General features: G+C 41.6%; 1 protein-coding gene across 2 annotated transcripts; it reads right to left on the bottom strand.

Moving 5' to 3' along the window:
• LOC124700632 (polyubiquitin) lies at positions 1 to 23,207 on the bottom strand. 2 transcript variants are annotated; one of them, XM_047232734.1, is made up of 3 exons: positions 23,079 to 23,207; positions 21,193 to 22,345; positions 1 to 210 (listed from the first exon to the last, which is right to left on the bottom strand). In XM_047232734.1, exon 2 carries the CDS (start codon positions 22,343 to 22,345, stop codon positions 21,200 to 21,202), a length of 1,146 nt encoding a protein of 381 aa, XP_047088690.1. In that variant the 5' UTR covers positions 23,079 to 23,207; the 3' UTR covers positions 1 to 210; positions 21,193 to 21,199. The 2 variants fall into 2 exon arrangements, with proteins under 2 accessions (XP_047088690.1, XP_047088684.1); XM_047232728.1 differs by lacking the exon at positions 1 to 210 and adding an exon at positions 4,673 to 5,142 and having other exon boundaries at positions 21,245 to 22,345.
• Positions 23,208 to 27,866: the final 4,659 nt, after the last annotated feature.

Here is a 27,866-nt window from a genome sequence, read left to right as displayed (position 1 = left end):
TTTGAAACTAAGTTCAGGGTTCACATATTCATTCATCACGGTTCAATTCATAGCTGGTGCACCACGGCAGAAGTCTGTAGACTAATATGATATCACACTAGACAACAAAACGGCAGGAAAAGAAGATACACGACCACTCGACCAGAACAACTAACATCCCCAGTGGAGGACACCGAAGACTCCACAATTGTGAACCCTCAGAGATAGAATCAGCTCCTTATTGGCCACCACGGAGGCGGAGCACCAAGTGAAGGGTGTACTCCTTCTGGATGTTGTAGTCCGCCAGGGTGCGGCCATCCTCCAGCTGCTTACCAGCAAAGATCAGACGCTGCTGGTCTAGGGGGATGCCTTCTTTGTCCTAGATCTTTGCCTTGACGTTGTCAATAGTGTCAGACGACTCAACCTCTAGGGAGCTTAGGCGTGCTGAGTGCCCGAGTTCAGTAAAAGTGTCGTCTCATGGGTGCAGCTCAACTAAAAGTGGCGACATCGGCAGCTCAACTAAATTTTTTTATTTTGGGAGATGCTGAACTAATCTTAGCACTAGCTTTAACGAATTGTTAATGATTGGGGATTATAAATACTCCCCCTCCCCCGTCATGGTCTAGATACATCCGAATTTTGATAAATTTGGAACATCCTTTTCAAAACGAAGAAAGTATGTTTCATCATATGGTGACTAAGATGAATTCGGTGGACATAAGCTGACTATCGAGGTAGGTGGTATGGAACTGAAACTAAGGAGACTGTCCCAATCAGTCCGGTTATTCTAGAATGATGTTTTTTTTTTTGACAAGATAGAATGATGATCTGGTGGCATATGGAGGTTGAGAGTGGCAAAGGACTGCTATAACCCTAACTTGGAGTAAACGATGTTTGCGATGTTGCTGCTCTTAGTCAAACTAAGTTTCATCCATTCAATATTCCATACTCATTTAAACTGTTCTAAGCCACAACTCGCGTTTCTAAAACAAAAAATAGGTCCATAATGCTTTATAGAAGAAAAATATTCAAGACTTCTTTGATTCATAGGATAGAAAAAACATAGGATTGAAATTTCATGCCTAATTGAATCCTATTTGAAATGTGTTTGATTGTAGCAAAGGAATTTTTCATGAGGTATGACCTAATGTTTTTTTCCTTTAGAATTCCCACTACAATATTTCTGTAGAATTACTTTCTATAGGATATGTTCCTATCAATCAAACAACCAATGTATAAATTTTTCTATAGGATCCAAATCCTACACAATTTCTTTTCAAATCCTAAGAATTTAAAGAGCCCTCAAACAGTGAGTTAGAGAAATTCTAGAGGGAGTTGTCCAGGAAGAAACTGGAAATTACCTTTCCCGTTAGAATACACATCAGCATGACCATCATCCTCGTTGTCTCTGTGCTTGGTCCTTTGACTATGGCCACACCCACTCTCTAATGTAGGCAATTGTTATATTGTTATTGAATGTTGTGTCACAACTCACAAGATCTTCTAGGTTTTGGCCAAATGGCAGTGTGATGCAATCACAATAATGTTTTAGTTAAGAACTTGTTTCAAACAAAATCACAACATCATTTCTTTTGATAAGATTCTTCTTTTCTTTGTTGGCACTTTTTTTATTGTCATCTTGGCTAATTACGATGATGGAAGCCACCCGGTACTTATGGCAAGACCTATTATTTATAGAAGATAAACCAAAACATATTGTGCAAGCTTAAGTCATTAACATATTGTCAAAATAAAAATTAAGTCATTAAAATCAAACACCTAGAAATGATGGTAAGAGCTATTCATTTTGTTGTATCTCATGGCATTTTTTGTTGGATCGCTTGCTTGGTTCTCATCTCGTATACCTTTACTATTTCAGATAATTCAGAGATGAGCACAATAGCCATTGAAATATATCACGAGAAACAGATCTTTAACTTTAAACTTTTAAGTAGAAAGAAATGTACTGTCGTTGCAAAAACAACTTCACTTGCTTCTCTACAAGTGCTAACTCTACATTAACTTTATTTCTTTCTCCTTAAAATAAAACCAAGGCATAATAGTAGCTGGTTCTAAATAAGTAATTATGCATGGGCAACCACATAGCTTGTTGGGCTCTATCCAAACCATCAATTATAACCAAACACTTGCTATTGTGAATTTGAGATTGTTAAATTTTTCGATAAAGGGAATATATTAATATCAAGAAGATACCAATTACACCCAGCCTCTGCAACAACGCACCACCCTAATGGCACTACGGATGCACACAGCCAAAAAAACAAGAAAAGAAAACTAAGAAATAAAAGTCCGGCTACAGTATCTCGGGCCTAACAACAGCAATACATCCACCGTCAAGACAACACCTGAATTACAGACTCTCCAAAAACGACGCCTCCAAGAAGGGAACAGTGCTCAAACACCATCGTCGCCCGATCAAAGATCTTAGGTTTTCACCCAGAAGATAGTCCCCGCTCTCAAAACAATGCCTCTACCAAGGTCATTGCCAGGCACAACCAATTAAGACCAGACCTTGGGTTTTCACCCTGAAAGGTAGGACTCTGCACTTCACCTGTGTTGTCGCCCCCACTTTCATACCGCTGCTGTGAAGCCCGGAACACTAAGCAAGTCCCTCAACAACGCAGAGACTTGAACCTCCCTTAGCTAGTCCTCCCCTCCGGCCTTCATGAAATTCTCTTCTTCCGACTTTCATCATGGATCCATAGTCACTTGATGTCAACACAGAAAAAGAGCTTCGCGCTGCTCCCTCTAGAACCAATCGGTCGGAATGAGTGCGCACGACCGAATACCTCTGATCCAGCAAACTCCAGGAAAAAGCACTGTTACATTCGTCGGCGGAGCTTTCCAGAACTCAACACTCCGGCCAGATCACGAGTCCAGGCCTCCGGTAGGTCCTCCTCTTCACGCAAGAGAGGCCCTAGGACCGCCGTCTTTATTCAGGTCGGACCCCCACGTCGGCGACCATCCTGGGCTGGTCACTCCAACCCTCCACCGGCGACACCATCGCCGGCTTCCAAGCTCCTCTATCTCGCCGCCGGAACGCGGTGATAGATCAAAAGATCCACCACCACCAACCTCAGGCCGATCCTCTCCGGCGAAGAAGAGGGTCACCTCCACCGTCGAACCCAAGGCTGCTGCCCCGGGCGTCCTCGTACCGCGGGAGAAGCCCAAGATCATCGCCCCTCACCGGCGAGAGGCGGAGGAAAAGGCGTTGTCCGCCTCCACCAGCCACCACCGCCGGCATGCCGCCGATGGGAGGCGGGGAGGCCGCAGCCCGCAGCTGGATCGTCCCCGGAGGACCGCCGCCGCCCCTCCATCCTCGTCCGACCGCCGCCGCCCCGGGAGGCGGAAGGGCCGCCGCCGCGTGAGAGACTCCTTGGCCGCCGTTCCCGACGCGTCACGAGGGAAGGCCCCCGCCGCCGCCACGCCCCGAGATCTTTGCCCCGGCGGCGTTGCCGGCGGGGGCGGCGGGAGGGTTGGGAGGCTGGGTGCGGGAGGCTAGGGTTGGGGGCTGGGTGCGGGAGACCCCCTGTAAGCTCTAGTTGTATGAACGAAACACATAATGTTTCCAGAATCATGCCATTTGAGATTGTTAAATAGCAAAAGGACTCTGGAATCCCATGTATTAAATGTTGCTTGTTCCATACACCTTTTTGAAATGTCATTATCCTGCAGCTATATATAAGCTAGTGGCATTGTTGCGAGACCATCACGGGCAACTTGTTGGGTCCTTGAGCTCAACTAACCATAACCAAAACTGCATGTATATTTGTGTTGTAAAATATTTGCTCGACCAATGGCAAATAATTAGTTAGGCATGAGAGATTTTGGGAAATGCAAATACACATAAGCTATGGGAGAGTCACTTTGGTGGAACGGTCAGTGGGCGCGGAGAAGAAACACCGCCTCGGCTATGCGGGCGTCATAGATATGACATTCGAGACACCACCGATTGGTCAGAGCACTACTCTAGTAATGCACGGTGACGATAACGCTGATGGCAGGATGTCGCAGAGGACTACGACCGGTCAGCTTCTAATGCATGGCAATGATACTGAAGTGGGCACTGTTGGACGCTGCCTTCATGCTTCTGCTTGTGCGCAGGGCTGCAAGCACGCTGCGGCGACACCGACACCATGGAGTTCTGTTTCACTTTGCTTTTGCTCACGCCGCGGAAACTGACGTAACTTGATCAGACTCAAACGTCCAACAGAACACAAAATTGAAGGGAAAAGAAAGCCCCCTATTTCATTGGGGATGAATATTTTTTAGATGTCATTGAAGGAATTGAAAACGCATATCAGGCTCCAAAGGTAAAGCAAAATTCAGAGCTAGCTCCTCCCAAGTCTAGCGACTAGCGATTGCACCAAACTAAGACTCTAAGAGCTCCCTGAACTGTATGAAACAATGGCACAACCAACATATCATGGTGATCAAGGGAACATCAAAACGAGACAGCACAGACATGCTGATTAACAGAAGTCAGAACCATAAACAAAACAACAGATTTAAGTTGAGAGGATCAGGACTAATGCCTCAGCTCACCCGAGCTGACAACAAACTAAACTTCAATGATCAAAATGCAAAACAACTGGCACCAGATAGGAGATAGGACTACAGACAAGTAGAACAAGAAGATAACAACAACTGAGGTATGCAGACAAAATAGAATGACACTAAGTTCAGGGTTCACTTATTCATTCTCATCACGGTTCCATCCATAGCTGCTACACCATAGCACAAGTATGTAGACGCATATAATATCACACTAGACAGCAAAAAGGCAGGAAAAGATACACGACCAGAGCAACTGACAGCCCCAGTGGAGCACACTCACAATTGTGAACCCTAAGAGATAGAATCAGCTCCTTACTGGCCACCATGGAGGCGGAGCACCAAGTGAAGGGTGGACTCCTTCTGGATGTTGTAGTCCGCCAGGGTGCGGCCATCCTCCAGCTGCTTACCAGCAAAGATCAGACGCTGCTGGTCCGGGGGGATACGCTCCTTGTCCTAGATGTTCGCCTTCACGTTGTCAATGGTGTCTGAGGACTCCACCTCAACTGTGATGGTCTTACCGGTGAGGGTCTTCACGAAAATCTGCATGCCACCGCGGAGCCTGAGCACCAGGTGGAGCGTCGACTCCTTCCGGTGGGAGAGCGTGGGGAAGAAGAGTGCCGCTGAGGCTAGGTGACGACGACGGGGTACGGATAACATTGGGATAAGGGAAAATTGGCTAGGAGACACCGTTATTTCTAGTCCTTTGTCTAAACACACCACTAAAACTTGTGTTTGCTGAGTACCATTATAAAATTGAGGTACATTTGCCAAAAAAACACCATGTAGCCTAAAATGGAAAAGTTTGACTTTCTCAGCAGAAATTACCATTTGCCCCCTTGGAAAAGTTTGACTTTCTCAGCTGAAATTATGCTAAATCTGTTTGGTCAACAATTATTGCCTGTTAAACCTGGTTCAGGTTGTCGTCCGGTTTTCTTTTTTTCCTTTGGTATGTCACTGTCCGACTTTGATGCATATGGCCTTTATTGGCTCCAAAAGTTGAATTATAGAGACTCTGATACGTATGGCCTTTGGCTCAAAAAGTTGAATTAGAGAAAAACGTTGGTTATTGATACGTACAACCGCTTTCGACGCACAATCAGAGAAAAAGGATGGAAATCTCTTTTGATGCCCAATCAAAGAAAAAAATATTCTAAACCAGAGTATGTTTTGGCAAATGTACCACTAAATTGAGCAAAATATTAAACTTTCCGTTTTAGGCTACATGGTGTGTTTTGGCAAATGTACCTCAATTTTGTAATGGTACTCAGCAAACACAAGTTTTAGTGGTGTGTTTAGGCAAAGGACTAGAAATAACGGTGTCTCCTGGCCAATTTTCCCGTGGGATAATGTTGGCGGCTATGCCCAAGAAATAATCAATGAAGATGCCTATTGGCACAGTAAGTACATGTTGTTTCATGCATGTCATCCTCCTGAATGATGTACATGTGCTATACATCGACGTGATCGGGAAAACATATATATTCACATCCTCATGTCCCCCACACATCGATGTGACCTACAATTATCCTTGAAATGTGAAAATTTCTTTTAAAGACATTCTCTCGTGTTTACATTTTATAATTATAACTTATTTTTTGTTCACTAAAAATGGGAAGGCATGTCTCTTGTTTGTTGATATTCTGCAACAAGACAATTAGAAGAGTTTTTCTTAGTACAATGATGGAATCAAGAAAACCTAGCAATTATGATAGTTTTATTATGTATGCATGATAAAACAAATCAGATTCTACAACATCAAGCACTTACACAAGGAAGTTCCGTTCATTCTATCATATTTTGTGTCCTTTTGGATATTTGACTTGTTCTTATCTCATATACCTTAATTATTTCAAATAGTTTAGAGAACAAATATAATATATGGAGAAGTAAAAAAACACAAGGAAGTTGATCTCTAATGTTGAACTTCAACCAACAAAGGAAGGAGATGTCCTTGAAAAGGTAACTTAATTTGCTTATCTGCAAGCGTAAAATGTTACCTTAAATGTATTTCTCTCCTATACAATAATTGAACCATAACACACGATGGTGCTGAAAATAAGTATGCATGACCAACTACGTGTACCTTGTTTGTAAGTCTATTTCCTACTATTTTATATCATATCTATCAAGGTAGTACATTATGACCAGACACACTTTCTATTGGGAGTTTTCATTGTTAAATGGCAATAGGTTCCTCTGAATCAATATTACTAATATTTTGTTGTTCCATCCACCTATTTTTTACCTTTCTAGTATTTTATTTTGAACTAGAGCAGTACGCTCGCTAAGGTGATGGAAATGTTCCCACTGAATATGTTGTTCAAACGGAGTCCCATTGGTCCGAGGGAATTTTGGAATGATTTGTTACAGTGTCTAGATTCGATCTATTTCACGGAAGGATCCGATGCATGTCGTTGCAATCTCAACAAGATTGGAACATTCTTGGTAGATTCTATCTAAAAAACATTAATACAACCTAATCTGCCAATTGATAATAATAAGACGATTAGGAAGATGGAGATCTCGCTTAAAACTATGATTTTTGTCTGGTACCTTCATTGAGGGATAACTCTTATCAAAGAAAATCTTGCGAAACGCAAATGGCAGGGAAGTAAAGCATGTCCTTTGTCACAGACTATCAAGGACTTATTTTTTCAGTGTAAATTTGCTATATCTATTTGGTCAGCTATCTAGGTAGGTTCTACGTTATATCCACCATGTAGCATTGCAAATTTGTTCGGCAACTGGCTAAATAGTATGGATTTTAGGTTTAAGCTACTTATTAGGGTGGGACTAATTGTCGTTATTTGGTCGCTTTGGCTATGTAGATATGATAAGGTTTATGACAACAAAAATGCTTCTCTCATGCAGATCATCTACTGTTGTAAAGCTATGCACCGTTTGTAGTCGTCTCTACAACGTGTGGAACATCGCGACCTATTTACGGAAGTGTCTACACGGTTAGAGGATACGGTGATGGATATTTTTTTTCCAACATGAATGGTAGCGTGATTAGAGGATTGGGCCTCCCTTGTCTTGGGCTCTCTTATAAGTTTCTTCCATTTGTTCTTTATGTTTGTACCTTTGGTATTAGTTCGGCTGTGTGCATCTTAGTTATGCAGGCCAGGTGTAATATTTAAAAAATTTAGTAATAATGCACCTATTATAATTTTTAAAAATATCCCGATTTTGGCATTTACATTAAAGAAACATTTTCATGTCCTGTTTTATGCTCTCTTAATTTGAAGAGTTGTTTTGTACTTATTACCTCCTCCCTTATCTACAAGCCTTCTTCTTGCCCTATTTATACATGTCATTCTTCCTCTCCTTCGCTTTAAGCGCCATCTATATACTATATTGTCTGAACTCAAGTTTGATATCGTAGTTTGGATACTATGATTCATATACATAAACATCTCAGCGTCTCAACCAATTAAGAGCAGCAATTTCTGATAAAGATGGTCTATATACCTCCACGATAGATTCAAATTGAAGTTTGAAATCTTGGTTTGGGATGAGAGGTGTCGGGATAAGTAAAGGCATGAATCTGACGCAAGCAGGAAATACCAAACAATGTATCATTTCCTCATCCTGAAGTGCCTGGAGTTTCGCCACCTGATACATGATCTACTACAGCTTGATCGCAGGAGCATGGTGGTTCATTAGGGGATTCAACTTGCAAGTTTGTACAAGCACCAATGTCACCTCTTCTATGCCTTATCTTCCAACTTGTTGCATTGACATCCCAAGCAACTATTCCGACATGGACGAGCTAGATTTTGGGTGTTTTAGAAAAAGGAGCTATAGACATGCCACTACAATAGCTCTCTACCCAACTCATTTTTACTTCAGCACAAAGATGATATTGGTTGCTAGAGTATTTGTTTTCTACTCCGTACATAGCGCAATTGACCATTCTACATTTCGATTAACTAGTAAGGTGGCCCTCACAAATGCGAGGACATCATCTTTAGTAGGTTAAAGCTCATGATGATATAAATTTATGGCGTCATAGATAATAGAAATTTGAAGTTCTCCCACAAAATTATATGAGATAAAACATCACATTTGTGATATTATTTTTGAAACATTTTTTTTGTGAATAATAGATACCATGACATCTCCATTAATACCATGTCACATATTCTAAAATTTCTATTTTTTGTTAACTAAAAGGTCACCAATTTTTTAAGTTAATGTTGAAGGTGTAACCTTGCATTAGTGGATTTTTATCATGAGAATCCAGCATACTGTTATTGCTCCTCTTACACTTGCATCATTGTTCTCTCTAATGATAGACCGACGAACAATCTAAATGTATATATAGTTCTTACTCTATTTTCTGTTTAATCCAACTATGCTAACCGATTACTTATGTATCACTGAGTTCGATTCCAAATAAGAACTCCAACGTTGTTCACATGATCTTTCTAAAACTAACTCTTGATATGTGTGGAGCAATCTTCTCTTGATTCCATATCATTATGCCGGTGTGGAAATTTTGATAAAACAACTTAAATCCATGCAGAACAGTATTAAAATACTAAAAAATTAGAAATATGAATATAATTATTGTTTATTTTACTGCATCATATGCTCTCACCCAAAGTCCAAATCAATATAACCATAAATTTGTGTGGACCGGGCTTAGAAGTTGGACATGTCTGTTTTGAAATTACCATTTGAAAATTTTCGTAAACAAATGTAGCCAAACATAGTGGTGAGTTTGAAATCCAAAATCATATAATAAATTATTTATTATCATTTACAGAGATTTCTTCTAACATGTTTCTTTGAAACATTGCAGTCTACCGAATATAATTTATCTAACACATGGCTTATACACTCTTCGAAACCAATTGCACACTTCCTTCATAATAACTGATTAACAATGAGGTGTGATAAGCTCCGTGGCATGTATTGTGTGATATACACACGGTATCATGGACTCACCATCCATGAGTATGTGCGCTTAGGGAAATGACCGATCATATACTACCTGAAATTGTGAAGAATCACTCGTATATTAACTAAAATGCACAGTATCCAACGCTTCGAGCTAAATAATTGTGGAGCAAGATTCGCGTGCAATATTTACGGATAATATTATTTTTTATATCATACATATATGTGCTCTACTTTGCACTACCTCTATCCCGGAAAGGTTGTTCTAAGTTTTTCTAATTTTAAATAATATGTACACTATTTAATATAAAAATATATTCGAGTTTAGAAAAATCTTCTACATCCTTCTCAAGAGGGGGAGCAATTTTTTTCACTTCTGATTGTTTAAATATACTCAATTTATGTATAGTATAAATCACTTCACACTATTTATCATAATGTCCACCATGGTCTTCTCTGGACTTCGTAATCAAATGTAGCCAAACATAGCGGTGAGTTTGAAATCCAAAATCATATAATAAATTATTTATTATCATTTACAAAGCTTTCTTCTAACATGTTTCTTTGAAACATTGCAGTCTACCGAATATAATTTATCTAACACAGGGCTTATACACTCTTCGAACCTAAGTGCACACTTTCTTCACAATAACTGATTAACAATGTGGTGTGATAAGCTCCGTGGCATGTATTGTGTGATGTACACATGGTATCATGGAGTCACCATCCATGAGTGTGTGCGCTTAGGGAAATGACCGATCATATACTACCTGAAATTGTGAAGAATCACTCGTATATTAACTAAAATGCACGGTATCCAACGCTTCGAGCTAAATAATTGTGAAGCAAGATTCGTGTGCAATATTTACGGATAATATTATTTTTTATATCATACATACATGTGCTCTACTTTGCACTACCTCTATCCCGGAAAGGTTGTTCTAAGTTTTTCTGATTTTAATAATATCTACACTATTTAATGTAAAAATATATTAGAGTTAAAAAATATATTCTATATCCTTCTCAAGAGAGAGGGAGTAATTTTTTCCTTCCAATTGTTTAAATATACTCAATTTATGTATAGTACAAATCACTTCACACTATTTATCATAATGTCCACTATGGTCTTCTCTGGGCTGTCGGGCTCGACAGTGGGACGACGGCACCAATTCGACACACAACACGTTCTTCTCGCCGGAACTCTCGCTCAGCTCCTACGGGGGTGGCCTATGGCGCATGTGGTTACTAAAAAAACTGAATATTATGATTTAGTATGTTTCACGTCCTAGTCTAGATATTTTTACCATGCAGCGTGTCGTTTCAGAAATTTGGACGCGACACCTCCAACTCTTGCATAGTACACGGACAACTCATCTAAACTTTTTAGAAAATTGGTCTAGACGGGATAAGCAAATAGGTACTCATAGAGGTAGGGTATGCGTATATGCATTCATAGGGATGAGTGTATGTACATGTATGTGAGCGTCTACGTTTATACTGTATTTCTAGAAAAAAAATAGGTACGTACGTATATATAGGGATTACTCACACGTGATCAAATAGGACTCCTACAGTTAAAAAAAAAAAGCGATACCCTTTACTCGTACATAAAAGTGACTTAGGTTTCCATTTTTTCCTTAAACTACAATTTTACGTGCCTTGACTTCCTATGTCAAATAGGAAAAATGGCACTACTTTTTTTTCCATAAAACCCCAGCCGTAAGTTATAGACCTAATTATGGTGGTCTGGATATTTTGCCAAGAAAAAAATAGATCGTGTCAAGTTCACATTCGTGTTACACATGTGTATGTTTACGTTAATATTCATCCGTTATTAAATCCTGACCACGCATTACAGATCCAATGATAAATAGTGGATTAACCTCATGTCTCCATTTGAAAGCTCTTATTTTGCTTTTACTATATAATAGATAGATAGATATTACCTCTAAATTATAGCTATACAATTAGTTAGTGAAATCATATTCTAAAGACACAATTTCAAATTTTTCCTTCTATATGCAATAAACGTGACGTGCTGGTGCTTAGAATATTAAAAGAAAGGCTAGCTAATGCTAATTTTCCTTCATTGTAGAATTCACGTGGGACATTTTTTTGTGTGGAACAGGTGATGGGTGTAAATGTACGTAATGTCTACAGAATGTAACTTTTGTTTTCCTTTCCCATGGAAGGTGACACGTGGCATATCGCGTATGTCTATAGAATATATGCTTGTATGTATTACGTAAAATATTTAAATCTCGTCCATTTAAATTACAGATCTAACAGTTAAAATAATTCTGATGATGTGGACCATTGTAGTGTCTCTATTTTAGATCCCGTATTATGCTTTTAGTATATAATAGATAGATGCTAAATACTTCATCTTTATTTATATGCTATTTTCATTGTGGTTATACCATCCCGGGGAGCACATATTTGGAGGACCAATCCAATGACAAGATATTGTTGGATCCACGTGCTCAATCCATGATAAGAAAAAAACTATATACATGCATAGTTCATGTTGGATTATTCTTTCGCTTTTGCTCAATCATTTGTCCAAAACTTAGTTAGGCATGGGAGACATTGGGAAAAGAAAATACACGAAAGGTGATGGTAGTGGAACATACTAGCCATGAAAAGCCTAGTCTTTCCTCTTCTTTTGAGCGGATACAACATCGACTTGTTTCGCTATTTTTAGTCATTTGATATTTATGTGAATATTAGTCACATAAAGTACATCTTCCATAGGCTAAACTTAAACCTTTCAAACTGATGAAATTTGAAGTCTAACCGTATAGGAACTTTGTAGCTATACTTTATATATGAAGTTGGATGTGAATGTTTTGATATTTATCGGATGGATTAGAAAAGTTAGTGATTTAGAAAATATTTTAGGCAACTCACAAATAGTCACTCCAATTTAATTGGTTGAACAAAATTCCAGTTGCGTGGACCAGGATGCGAAGGTCGGAAGGTTTTGACCTCCGTTTAAAATTATTGATTTCAGTTCATGTTTCTGAGATTGAAGAGATAAGCATATGGCATCGCAAGTACACGGATATTTGAATCCATTCTAGATAAATGAACATCCCAATAGTTAGTATAATTAATATACCAAACTACTATTTGAATCACAAGTTTTTTTTCCTTTACCAAATCATATCATCACATATTTCTTTGCTCCGTCAATTATTGATTTGGTTATTTGCCCTTTGCTAGAAAAAATAATTTGGCTTTTACACACCTTTAGGGGTTTGGGGAAAGGGGTTCTGCATGCCCCGTACTATTATGGTGGTGGGGTCATCTACGAGTGTACCTTATGGATGATTTGACACTCGAAGAAGACAAATAAGTTATTGAAACTGGAACCTAAAGAATACAAATAAAGAACCAATGCCAAGTCATGGGAGGTGAGGAGTAAGACGAAGACACGTGAGAAAGAGGATTTAGAGGTGGAAGCAACAAAGGAGAAAAAGAATTGATAAAATATGGCACATGAATTGGCACTATAAAGTTAAGAAATCAAATACTATGGCTCAATCGATATAAATATTCTAGAGTTATTAGACATTTGTCCAATGTTACTTCATAACTTGAAAGTTCTTAAACTAAAATAGCCTCAATAGATATGCAAGAAAATAACGATGAACATCATTAGGCACGCACAGAGGAGATTAGGAGGAAAGCAACACACTTCCAATCCCACACAATTGCATGGCGTCGGTGTCTACTTCCTTCGCCCATTGCCGTCCTTACATTGTGGATGTTGCTTTCGGCCCCATCCTCTATTTTTCCTTTAATTTTACAAAAAAAGCCAAATCATCTTTCTGGATGGAAAAAAAACATGATCATCTGACTAAACGCTTCATGCAAGGACTCATTGGGCATCATCGTTTCTTTCACATTATCTGCCGATTAGTGGCCAGGCTACTACAAGAAACAAACTTCGAGTCTTGCTTCTCCATGCTGTGTTATGGTTGTATACCGAGCATTGTACTACACGTAGTTGCAAATCAACTGCATCAAGGTGCTTTACTTGGGTCACCCTGTTCATCTCTCCAATGCAAGGAAAGGATTTACGCTAGCCCTATTGACGGACTGCTTAGGCGTGCTGAGTGCCCAAGTTCGGTAAAAGTGGCGGTTCACGAGTGCAGCACATTGAAGTTAGCTTCGCATTGCTTGTTTGACTTGGACTTTGTAGGATGTATCACATTGATCGTACAACTCCGTGTTAATAAGATTTATTAATCGGCGGCAAGATTGACGCTGCATTTGGTTCGAGAAAACTCTGCACCTAAACCCAATGTGGACCGTACAATGCAAGACGGCGACATGGGCAGATCAACTAATTCTATTACTTGGAAGGTGGTGAGCTAATTTTAGCAGTAGCTTTAATGAAAAATTAGAACTTATTTCAAACAAAATCACAACATCATTTTCTTTTGACAAGATCCTTCTTTGCTTTGTTGAAACTTTTTTTTATTGTCATCTTGGCTAATTACAATGATGGAAGCCACATGGTAGGCTGGTACTTATGTCAGGACCTATTATTTATGCAAGATAAACTAAAAAATAATGTGCAATCTCAAGTCATTAACATCAAACACTTAGAAATGATGGTAAGCTCTATTCATTCTGCCGTATGTCTTGGCCTTTTCAGTTGGATTACTTGCCTAGTTCTCATCTCTTATACCTTTAAAATTTTAAATAATTCAGAAATGAACACAATATCCGTAGAAATATATCACGAGAAACAGATCATAGGGTTAAACTTTTAAATAGAAAAAAATAATTGTCGTTGCAAAAGAAACTTAACTTGCTTCTCTGCGAGTGCTAAACTCTACATTAACTTTATTTTCTTTCTTCTCAGAAAAATACTAAGACATAATAGTAGCTGGTTCTAAATAAATAATTATGCATCAGCAACTATAGCTTGTTGGGCTCTATATAGTATTCTAGATCATCAATTACAACCAAACACTTGCAATTGTGAATATGAGATTGCCAAATAGCAAAAGGACTCTCGAATCCCATGTATTAAATGTTGTGTTATCCATCCACCTTATTATGTACATTTTGTACTTATCTTTGAAATATCAATTATCCTGCAGCTATATACAAGCAGTGTCATTGTTGTGAGACCATCACGGGCAGCACATACATCTCTGAGGATCCATGTTATATACTGACATTGCTGGGTCTAACCATAACCGAAACTGCACATATATTTGTGTTGTAACATATTTGCTCTTGGCAAATAATTAGCTCGGCGTGAGAGGTATTGGGAAATGCAATTATACATCAGCTTTAGGGCAGCCACTTTGGTGCGACGGTTAGAGGGCGTGGAGAAGAAACACCGCCTCACCTACACGAGCGCCATGGACATGATGTTCGAGACGTCACCGGTTGGTGAGAGAACTACAAATGCCCAGAGACTAATGCTGATGGCGGACTAGGACCTATCAGCTTCTGCGGCGGGTAAGCTGCAGTAGCTCATCGCGATGAGGCGGTGACGGTGAGTGACGGTGAAATGGGCGATGCTAGGCCTCCATGCTTCTGCATGTACAAGCAGAGGTAATCAAGGAGGACCGCGAGCACGCTGCGGTGGCAGGAGGTACACCACTGAGTTGCATTTCAGTTCGCTTGCTGCTCGGAAACTGACGGAACTCGATAAGACTCAAGATAAACGTCTAACATAACACAAAATTAAAGGGAAAAGCAAGCTTGACTATTAATAAGTAATTCTACCTTATACTAAGCATGGTTAGAGATTAAACTATTAATAATTCAAAAAATTGAAAATGTTTTTTGAAAAAAAATCAAACTGACAAACGGCCGCTAACCTCTATGTCGATGGCTTTTTCTATGCTGCCAGCCAGCCTGATGCTACACCGACGGTAAATTCACCTATCCGCACGCCTTGAGATGCCGACGGGGCTAAGTAATTTGACCTGATATTAAGCATGCTTAGAGATTAAACTATCAAATAATTTAAAAAATTAGAATATTTTTGAAAAAAAATTAAACTGACAAACGGTTGCTAACCTCTATGGCTAGCCTGATGCTACGCTGATAGCTTTTTCTATTGCAACAGTAAATTCACATGTCCTGATGCCGTGAGATGCTGACGGAGCTACGCCAACGGCTATCGTCGGCGGGGAGTGCTCCGGTGTCCCCCCCCCCCCCGGCTTCATGCTTCTAAAAAGTTGGAGCTGCTCCAGTTTTTTTTTTTTTTTATATGTGGAGTTGCTCCAACTTTTGATACAAAAATGTAGAGTTGCTTCCGTGAAACAGAAAAATATGGAGCGACTGTTTATTTACGTCCTACTGCCACCGATAAGTGACCAAAACGTTATGTAAGTCTTATCTTTCTGCCCCTCCTCGTCCAGACTCTCTCCCGATTTGACTTCACCGCAGCATGATTCACGCCTGCCGTCACTGGCCTCCGGCAAACAAATCGTCAAACTTGTCTGATCTGTTCTTGTTGCCACGCAAATCAAGTTGTCGCTTGTTGTCGCCGCCAAAAGCTTATTGTGGCCGCCTCAACCAACTTTGTCCTGGGTGAGGCGGCGTGAGACGTAGTGGCGGCGACAGCAAGCTCCTGGCGGCGGCGAGCTACAACTCGATTTGCGTGGCGACGAGAACGAATCAGAGAAGTTTGACTTCAGCGGAAGGTACGTCGACTCGTTCGCTGGAGGCCATGAACCAGTGGCGACAAATGTAAATCGTTTTGCGGTGAAGCTAAATCGGAAAAGAGTCTGGGCGCGGGAGGAGGGAGGAGAGAGATAACGCGTGTGTAACGTTTCGGTCATTTATCAGTAGTAGTGGGATGTAAATTAAGAGTCACTTGTCGGTGGCAGTAGGACGTAAATAAATAGCCGCTCCATGTTTTTCTGTTTCATGGAACCAACTCTATATTTTTTTATCAAAAGCTGGAGCAACTTCATAGATCAAAAATAAAACTGGAGCAGTTTCAACTTTTCAGAAACATGGAGCCCAGGGGGACACCGGAGCACTCACCATCTTCGGCATAGGCTACACCGATGGCTTCTAGCCGTTGGCACCTTACTATTTCTTGTAGTGAATATCTATGAGCATTATCGCCATGTCGGTCCTTCCAAGTAGACAACCGGCATACTTCATGTCCCCATGGTTGCATGGCGTCCGTGTGAGATATATGCCGATGTGGTATCGATCACGGCGAGCAATGGAAAGAAACGCCTTATCTTCCTCTCACGTTGATGTGGCCCATAAACGTCGTTACACCGTGGACGTTGCTTTTGGTACCATGCTCTCATTTTCCTTTGATTTTACAAAAGCGCTGAATCACCTTCCATAAATAAAAATACAAAGTAAACAGAAACAGGATCATTTGATGGCTTCGTGCAAAGGCCACTTCCATCTCTTGGGGCGTCCTTTTCCTCTGTGCCGGAGTTCAGTATCCGTCGTTTCCTTCGGCGTGGTCAGGGGACTAGGGGCAGGCAGAAGAAACTAACAACTCTACATCACCATGACAATTTCCCTGGACTCGTCTTTATAAGTCATGTCTTACTTCTTGTGCTCTGTGATGGTTGTATTCTAAAATATACGTAGTTGCAACTCAACTGCACGGTGGTGCTTTGCTTCTGTCGCCTGGTCATCCCTCCTTTGCTAGGAACGATTTATGCTAGGCGTGCTGAGTGTCCGATCGAGGTAGGTAGATATGGCAGTTGATGAGGTCAGCAGATTGAAGTTAGCTTCGCCGTAGGACAAATCAGACAGATAATAGAGCTTAGCTCGTTTCTGTTTGATTAATGGGACAAAGGCATCAGATTGAAGTTAGCTCTACGTTCGATCTGATGACTATGCACCTAAACCCCATGTCGACCTTGTATAACATGCAAAAACCGGGACATGAAGAGGCGGAAGGAATCTTAGCATTAGATTAATGATATTAACTAATGCTTGGCGATTGGAAGTACTTCATCCATCTAAAAAAGGATTTAGTGTATAGATACATTTGAATTCTCTGTTTTCTTTTCTCCCTTTTTACGCCTATGGTCTTTTAGATAGTTTCCCGTTGCTATAGTACTCTAGCAACAGCCCTTTGTACTATATGACTTTCTGAAATTTTAAAAATATACATAGTGGGAAAACCCACTGACTTTCCAAAAACATACATTTGAATTTAGATAAATCTTTAACGTAAGGAAGTATGATTAATCCTAGCTAGAGTATGGTGAGCGGATAAGATGAATTCGCTGGGCATAAGCTGACTACAAAAAGGCAGGTGGAGGTGGAGACCGTTCCAATCAGTTCCGTTCCAGAATGACTGATGATCTGACGGCATATGGTGGCTGAGAGCCGCATAATTAAGACTATTCCATAAACATCTAGAATGTTCTCGGTCAAACTAGAAGTAAGTTGATGTTTCTGATGTTGTAGTTCTCGTCAAACTGAGTTTCATCTATTCTATTCCATAAGACCATAAACATCTTTTCTAGGCCACAGCTTGTGTTTCTGAACAAAAAACAAGTTACGATTCGTAGTTGCAACTCAACTGCATCAAGGTGCTTTATTTGTGTGTCACCATGTTCATCTCTCCAATGCAAGGAAATGATTTACGCTACTCCTATTGACGGGCAGCTTAGGCGTGCTGAGCGCCCGAGTTTAGTAAAAGTGGCGGCTCATGAGTGTAACTGAACTAATGCTTCGCCTTGCTTGTTTCACTTCGGTAGGATGTATCAGATCAATAGTACAGCTCGTCTGTGCTAATTAGATTGATTAATTGGCAGCAAGATTGACGGTACATGTGGTTGGAGAAGAACTTTGCACCTAAACCTAATGTTGACCATACAATGCAAGATGGCAACATGGGAAGCTCAACTAATTCTTTTATTTTGGAAAGATGTTGAACTAATCTTAGCACTAGCTCTAATGAATAGTTAATGATTGGGGATTACAACTACTCCCTTTGTCGGGGTCTAGATAAATCCGATACATAAATATTCCCTTTTAAAGCGAAGGAAGTATGATTCAACTAAATAACATGAATTCAGTGAGCATAAGTTGACTGGCCAGGTAGGTGGTTTCGAACTCAGGGGACTGTCCCAATCAGTCCGGTTGTTCTAGAATGAATGATGATCTGGTGGCATATCCTCCGAACTAGGACTAAGTTGATGTTTGCGGTGTTGTTGCTCTCGGTCAAACTAAATTTCGTCCATTCAATATTCCATAATCATCTAGACTGTAAAATAGGTCTATAAACTTTAGAAGAGGTAAAATACTCAAACAGAGTTAGAGAAACTCCACAGGGAGTTGTCATTCTGTCAAGCAAGAAACTGGAATTACCTTTCCCGTTACAATACACATCAGAATGAGCATCATTCTCGTTGTCGTCCTTTGACTATGGCCACAACCACTATCTAATGTAAGCAATTGTTGTAATGTTATTCGATGTTGTCTCGCAACTCCCGAGATCTTCTAAATTTTGGCCAAGTGGAAGTGTGATGCAATCACAATTAATGTTTTAGTTAAGAACTTGTTTCCAACAAAATCACAACATCATTTTCTTTGGACAAGATCCTCCTTTGCTTTGTTGTCACTTTTTTATTGCCATCTTGGCTAATTACAATGATGGAAGCCTTGTACTTATGTCAGGACCTATTATTTATGCAAGATAAATCAAAACATATTGTGCAAACTCAAGTCATTAATGATGGTAAAATCTGTTCATTCTGTCGTATCTCGGGGCCTTTTCAGTTGGATTGCTTGCCTAGTTCTCGTCTCCTATATCTTAAATGTTTCAAATGATTCATAAATGAACACAAATAACCCTAGATATAAATCACGAGAAAAAGATCTTTGGCGCCAAATTTTGAAAAAAGAGAAAAATGAACTGTCATTACAAAAGCAACTTTACTTGCTTCTCTACAAGTGCTAACTCTACATTAAATTTATTTTTTTTCTCCTTAAAATAAGGCTGATGCATAATAGTAGCTGGTTCTAAATAAGTAATTATGCATGAGCAACTACGCAGCTTGTTGGGCTTTATATCTTGCTATATTCTAGATCATTTCTATCCAGACCATCAATTTTTTCGATAAAGAGCTCTTTATTACTTTAAAGGATCCGGCCTCTACATAGCTAAGATGCACACAGCCGCAACAATATAATCATTACAATTACGAACTAGGAAGTATTAAACGAAAGGTACACACTGTGCCAAATACAAAACGGACATAATGACTAAACCGGGGCCCGTATCCTTGCAATTGTGAATACGAGATTGGCAAATAGCAGCAGGACTCCCGAATCCCATGTATTAACTTGTCCCATCCACCTTATTATGTACATCTAGTACTTCTCTTTGAAATATCAATTATCCTGCAGCTATATATAAGCTAGTGTCATTGCCGCGAGACCTTCACAGGAAGCACATACATCTTTGGTGGATCCATGTTATGAACTGATAGTGTTGTAAAATATTTGCTCGACCATTGGCAAATAATTAGTTGGGCATGAGAGATTTTGGGAAATGCAAATATACATATGCATTCCGAGAGCCACTTTGGTGCGACGGTCAGTGGTCGTGGAGAAGAAACAGTGCCTCTGCTACAGTAGTGCTATGGACATGGCGTTGGAGATGCCACCGGTTGGTGAGAACACTACTCTTGTCATTCCCAACGACGATAAGGCTGATGGCGTGGTGCAGCGGCGGACTTCGACCCACCAGTAGAGGCTTGTGCTGTTTTGTCTCGATATTGACCTGAATCCAGGTCTGAAGCAAGTAGTTGCTGTGAGACACCATCGAGTTCTGTTTCAGTCGGCTTGTTGCTCTCGGCGCAGAAACTGACGTAACTCGATCAGACTTACATTAAACGTCCAACTAACACAAAATGAAAGGGAAAAAACCAAGCCACCAATTTCATTGGGGGTGAACTTTTCTACTCCTAGATGAGTTTTATTGCGGGAATTGAAAACACATATTCAGGCTCTGAAGGTAAGCAAAATTCAGAGTTAGGTCCTCCCAAGCCGACTGCCGACTGCACCAGACTAAGAGCCCCCTCGACCGTATGAACCAAGGGCACAGCCAAACTATGGTGATCAACCATACATCAAAACGACACAGCATAGACATGCAACAAAAAACAGGAAATAGAAGATAGAAACAACATAGTACTACCTCTGTCCATAAATATATATCTTAGATTTATCAAATTTTGGATGTATATAGACACATAAATATATGTCTTAGATTTATCAAATTTTGGATGTATATAGACACTATCACTATTTAGTGTATAGATTCATCCAAATTTAGACCAAATATAAGACATCTATTTATGGACAGAGTATTAAAGTTGAGGATCAGGATTTCGTGCCTGTCAGCTCACCCCGAGCTCACAACAAACTTGACTTCAATCCCTCAAAAAAAACAAAACTTGACTTCAATCAATTATAAAAAGTGCAAAAGAAAAACTGGAACCAGATAAGACTACAAACAAGTAGAAAAAGAACAAAGCAGCAACGAGATATGCAGAAACAGCAGAATTTACACTAGAGTAAGGGTTCACTTATTCATTCATCAAGGTTCCATTCATAGCTGCTGCACCACAGCAGAAATCTGTAGACACACATAATATCACACTAGACAATAAAACGGCAGGAAAAGAAGATACACGATCACTTGACCAGAACTGACATCCCCAGTGGAGCACACCGTAGACATAACAATTGTAGAACCAGCTCCTTACTGGCCACCACGGAGGCGGAGCACCAAGTGAAGGGTAGACTCCTTCTGGATGTTGTAGTCCGCCAGGGTGCGGCCATCCTCCAGCTGCTTACCAGCAAAGATCAGACGCTGCTGGTCCGGGGGGATACCCTCCTTGTCCTGGATCTTCGCCTTCACGTTGTCAATGGTGTCCGAGGACTCCACCTCAAGTGTGATGGTCTTGCCAGTGAGGGTCTTGACGAAGATCTGCATACCACCACGCAGGCGGAGCACCAGGTGGAGGGTGGACTCCTTCTGGATGTTGTAGTCAGCGAGAGTGCGGCCGTCCTCGAGCTGCTTGCCAGCGAAGATGAGGCGCTGCTGATCCGGAGGGATGCCCTCCTTGTCCTGGATCTTTGCCTTCACATTGTCAATGGTGTCCGAGGACTCCACTTCAAGTGTGATGGTCTTGCCGGTGAGGGTCTTGACAAAGATCTGCATGCCTCCACGGAGGCGGAGCACCAGGTGGAGGGTGGACTCCTTCTGGATGTTGTAATCAGCAAGGGTGCGGCCGTCCTCGAGCTGTTTGCCAGCGAAGATGAGGCGCTGCTGGTCCGGAGGGATGCCCTCCTTGTCCTGGATCTTGGCCTTGACGTTGTCAATGGTGTCCGAGGACTCCACCTCCAGTGTGATGGTCTTGCCAGTGAGGGTCTTGACGAAGATCTGCATACCACCACGGAGGCGGAGCACCAGGTGGAGGGTGGACTCCTTCTGGATGTTGTAGTCTGCGAGGGTGCGGCCATCCTCCAGCTGCTTGCCGGCGAAGATGAGGCGCTGCTGGTCCGGAGGGATACCCTCCTTGTCCTGGATCTTGGCCTTCACATTGTCGATGGTGTCCGACGACTCAACCTCCAGGGTGATGGTCTTGCCGGTGAGGGTCTTGACGAAGATCTGCATACCACCACGGAGGCGGAGCACCAGGTGGAGGGTGGATTCCTTCTGGATGTTGTAGTCCGCGAGGGTGCGGCCATCCTCGAGCTGCTTGCCAGCGAAGATGAGGCGCTGCTGGTCCGGAGGGATGCCCTCCTTGTCCTGGATCTTGGCCTTCACGTTGTCGATGGTGTCCGAGGACTCCACCTCAAGGGTGATGGTCTTGCCGGTGAGGGTCTTCACGAAGATCTGCATCTGTAAATACAAAGTAGACCAAAATTTAGGCACTGGAGTTTTCAGGACACAAGCAATACACAAACCACTACTTCACGCTGCAATAGAGACGAAATCGTAACTATGAACCAACGAACATATCAATATAAGGATGCACAAACGACCACTGTAACCATGTTGATCCAACAGCCAGCAGGTCTAGGATTAAGCACGAAAAATGAACAGAAAGATGAACAAACGTCTACTGTAACCATGTTGATCCAACTCTAGATAATCTAGGATTAAGCACTAAACAGTCTATGCTGGATCAACAAGAATATATAATTAAACCCAAGATTTTAATCGATGCACATCTAAGGATCCTACAAGGAGCTACGAGGCTCATGAGTAAATTTCAGGGGTATATCTTCACATATCAGGCATAGGGCAATTTAATCACAACCTCTAGGAATATTTAGCTCCTTCCTGGCGGGAATCAGCCAACCACACCAAGACATATGAACCGAATCAACATCAACCGCGCCTCAAATCAGCAGATCTACTCGATAACCAAGGCACAACCGAAGGGATTTAACTGCAACCCGAGCCGAATCAACAGCAATCGATCAGCAATAATAATACCGCCGCACGCAGATCTACTCCAGACTACTAAGCAATCGAGCGGAACCAACAATGATCGATCTACGATACTGCTACCAACGATCAGGGAACACGAACAGGAGGAAAAGGGCGGGGCGATCGGGAACTCCCGTACCTTGGGAAGGAGGACGAGGGAGGCTTCGCTTCGATCGGGTCGGAGATTTTCTTGGGCGAGATCGGAGAGGGGATTTGTGTGGAGAGGAGACGGGGAGGGGGCAGGAATTTATAGGCGGCTCCGGTGGGGAAGAAGAGTTTCCGCGAGCCTACGGACGACGGGTACGGATAGGGAAGAGGTAGGAATCCGTCCCTACCACGCAATTCCGCGGAAATACCGACGTGACATAATGTATAATATTTATGTTGTATAATGAAATAAATTGTAACAATGTATGACCTTATAATTGCTTTTCTTCTTATAATTGCTTTCCGTATGCGATGTTCCCGCAAAGGAGCCTTCCTCAGAAGCACCGCACATGAAAAAAACCTTTCGATCGAGGGCATTTAAAAGCCCATTTAAAACTAGTCAAATCGATGGTAGAGATTTCCCTTTTTTTAAGAACACACGCGAGCATCACATGTCTTCAGTCATTAAGGAAGAGAAGGGTTTTGATTTACAGAAACGAGCATCAGATCACAAGCGACCTATCCCATACACCTCCACACTCACCCACTAGAAGGAGTAAAAAAAAACTAAATGATTCCTCCTTGTGACTCGCTTTTCCATAGTTTTCCTCATTTCCATTGTTCAAACTCCGCCTTTATGCGCCGACATAGCTCCGTTGGCAAGGTTGCCAACTTGTCAAAAAGCCTGGCATTTCTTTCTAGCCATAGTTCCATGGGTACGATGGTAACTAAGGCATTGATCGCCTTTCTCTGGTTTGCAGGGACAACATCAGATAGCTCCGGCCACCAGGTATCCAAAGTAGCAGTGGTTGTTGGCGTGAAACGGTGTAATCTTCTCGGCAAGAGCAGGTGGTACCAAACTTCCCTTGCGTAAGAGCACTACTACAAGGTTAGATGATGTGCAGTCTCGGCTTCTTAGCAACAAAGGGAGCAAAATTGCGGCCGTTGCAGCCCTCTTCTCTCAAGTATGTCCACCGTTCACATGCGATTCTTCAGAACTAACCACATATGTAGCTTGTGCTTCAAGGGTGCCCTAGCGCTCCAGAGCTCTTTATACACAGACTTCACAGAGTATGAACCAGTGTCGGCGTGCCTCCAAGTAAACTTGTCAGGCACCTCCTCCCTTGTTGTATGTCCTTGAATGATTCCCCATAGCTGCAGGTATTCAATGATTGCTGGGACAGACGAAGCTCCTCTGATTGATCTGATCCAAGCCTGATCATGCAAAGAAGTCGCCACATTATCAGATAAGCAAGCAGGCTTGACAAACTTGATAACATTAGGCGCCATATTTCCCCAATACTTCTATCATTAAGCCAATTATCGCTCCAGAACACCAGGTTCCTCCCATCGCCCAGAGTGCATTTTGTTGCCTACTTGAATAGATCTTCCGCAATGGGCGCCAACTTGAACTTCAGGCCTTTCCACAGCTTTTCCTCCTCGTCTCGCTCCAACCAGCGCCATCTGAGCCTTAGGGCATTGATGGCGCGTGAGACACACGTCCGTTGGGAACCCCAAGAGGAAGGTGTGATGCGTACAGCAGCAAGTTTTCCCTCAGTAAGAAACCAAGGTTATCGAACCAGTAGGAGTCAAGGAGCACGTGAAGGTTGTTAGTGGCGGAGTGTAGTGCGGCGCAACACCAGGGATTCCGGCGCCAATGTGGAACCTGCACAACACAATCAAATTACTTTGCCCCAACGTAACAGTGAGGTTGTCAATCTCACCGGCTTGTCAGTAAACAAAGGATTAGATGTATAGTGTGGATGATGATGTTTGTTTGCGAAGAACAGTAAAGAACAATTGCAGTAGATTGTATTTCAGATGTAAAGAATTGGACCGGGGTCCACAGTTCACTAGTGGTGTCTCTCCCATAAGATAAATAGCATGTTGGGTGAACGAATTACATTTGGGTGATACGTCCAAAACGTATTTACTTTCCCGAACACTTTTGCTATTGTTTTGCCTCTAATTTGTGTATTTTGGATACAACTAACACGGACTAACGCTGTTTTTAGCGAAGCTGCTCCGGTGTCTCGTTTTTGTGCGGAAATCCAACTTTCGGGAAAATCCTCGGAATTTATGCCAAAGGTCTTATTTTTCCGGAAGATTGACGGAGCCGGAAGGGCAAGCCAGGTGGAGGCCCGAGGCCCCCACACACTAGGCCGGCGCGGCCCAGGAGGGGGGCGCGCCGCCCTACTGTGTGGCCCCCTCGGCCGGCCTCCGACGCCCTCCTTTGGACTACTTAACGCCTTCGACCTAAAAACGCACGGGGGGTTAGAAGAAATCGCTAGAAACCATCCAGTACGCCGCCACCATCGCGAAACTCCGTCTCGGGACCAGAAACTCCGTTCTGGCACTCCGCCGGGACGGGGAATTGGAGGAGATCATCGCCATCATCACCACCGACGCCTCTCCATCGACCAGCCATGTTTCCCCCATCCATGTGTGAGTAATTCCCCCGTCGTAGGCTGAAGGGGATGGTAGGAATTGGATGAGATTGGTCATGTAATAGCATAAGATTGTTAGGGCATAGTGCCTAGTGTCCGTAATTGGTACTTTTATGATATTGTTGCAACTTGTTATGCTTAATGCTTGTCACTAGGGCCCGAGTGCCATGATCTCAGATCTGAACATGTTATCAATTCATGATGATATTCATTGCTTTATGATCTTACCCGCAAGTTGTATACACGTATTGTTGTCCGGAACCCGAGGCCCCAAAGTGACGAAATTGGAACAACCGAAGGGGAAGGCGGTGATATGAGGATCACATGTGTTCACGGAGTGTTAATGCTTTGCTCCGGTGCTCTATTAAAAGGAGTACCTTAATTTCCGAGTAGATTCCCTAGAGGCCCGGCTGCCACCGGCTGGTAGGACAAAAGATGTTGTGCAAGTTTCTCATTGCGAGCACGTACGACTAAATATGGAACACATGCCTATGGATTGATTAGTACTTGGATACTGTTTTATTATTATCTGCAAATGCCCTACCTTGATTGTTACATGAGTTTCTCTGATCCATGCAACGCCCGTTCATCCATCCCTGTTCCTACTGTATTTTAATCTTGTTGTTTACTATAATCACTACTGCTGTCTTTGTTACTCTGCTGCTCGTTATTTCATTACTGCTATCGCTATAAAACTGTTACTACTGATAAACTCTTGCGAGCAAGTCTGTTTCCAGGTGCAGCTGAATTGACAACTCCGCTGTTAAGGCTTACAAGTATTCTTTTGCTCCCCTTGTGTCGAATCAATAAATTGGGTTTTACTTCCCTCGAAGACTGTTGCGATCCCCTATACTTGTGGGTCATCAAGACTATTTTCTGGCGCCGTTGCCGGGAGCATAGCTTTATTTGCAAGTTCACTTGGATTGATATTGTTCGCTGCAAATTCTCCATCATGGGTAAACCTCGCGATCCTAAAGTCGCCATATTACCATCCACTACAAGAAAAGGTACAACTCTGAGTACCTCTGCTGCTCTTGATTCACCATCCGTGATAGATAAACTTGTTTCACCACCACAAGCTTCACATGCTTGGTACTTCGCTAGATCTGAAAATTCCTCTCATAATTTTGATGATGCTTCTGCTGTGCTTGATAATGATGGTTCATTGGGATCTTTTCTAGATGCTACAATTGCTAGGTCTAGACAAATTGAAAGTACTTGAAACTCCTAATGAAAATGCTACTACACTCGTTAATTCACCCGAGTCCGTTGAATACTCTAGTGATGATCTTGATGAGGATTATGTAGAACTTGATGATGATTTTATTGATAAATGCAATGCTACTACTGATGCAAGAAAAATTAAAAAGTTGCTTGCACAACATACCGTTAGATATAAAGCTGTCTCCCGATCCTAAATTTGCCACATCTCCTATAAACATTAAGGATAAGGATTATGATTTTTCTCTTGATTTGTCTCATATATCTATTGTTGAGAAAACACCTTTTTGTGGTACTGAAAAAGAAAGTGCTTGTAGAACACATGATTGAGCTATCTACTCTGAGTAGCTTGTTTTCCGATGATGTTAAGAAGCGTACTTATTTCGTTGCTAAAATTTTCCCTTTCTCATTAAAGGATGATGCTAAAACTTGGTATAATAGTTTGCCACCTGATTCTATTAATAGTCCAAAAGAATTGCTTGATGTTTTCTTCCGGAAATACTTTCCTGCTAGTGCTCAACATATTGCTTTGCGAGAGAATTTATAACTTTGATCGGGAAGATGGAGAGAAATTGCTCGAGGCTTGGGCTAGATTTTGCTCTCTTATTAGAGCTCGGCTTCGAACATGATTTGGAAAAGCATGATTTACTTGATATATTTTATAGTGGACTAACCGTTGAGTCTAGGGCATACCTGGATAGTTGTGCTTGGTTGTGTTTTCAGGAAAAGAACTCCGGACGACGTCGAAGAATTATTGGCTAGAATAGGCCGGAATCATGATGATTGGTCTACACCTGAACCAACCCCGACACCAATATTGAAGAAGAGGGGTACGATTAAATTAAATGATGAAGATATAAGGGAAGCCAAGAAATCTCTTAAAGAGAAGGGTATTAAATCCGAAGATGTGAAGAATTTACCTCCCATAGAAGATTTATGCAAGATAACTACCCCTTCATCCATGATTGAGGTACACTCCCTTGAACGCTTTACTAGAGAAGATATTCCAGATTCAAACTCCTGCTCAATGCTTAGATGAGTTTGATAATTATATTGTTAAGCAAAATAATTTCAATATGAGAGTAGAGAATCATTTAATGGAAAATTCTCGA

Source organism: Lolium rigidum, chromosome 1, assembly GCF_022539505.1.
Source record: "Lolium rigidum isolate FL_2022 chromosome 1, APGP_CSIRO_Lrig_0.1, whole genome shotgun sequence".
In the NCBI taxonomy this organism is placed as follows: Eukaryota; Viridiplantae; Streptophyta; class Magnoliopsida; order Poales; family Poaceae; genus Lolium; species Lolium rigidum.
Note: the sequence above shows the minus strand (reverse complement) of the source record. Positions and strands in the feature narration are given on the sequence as shown.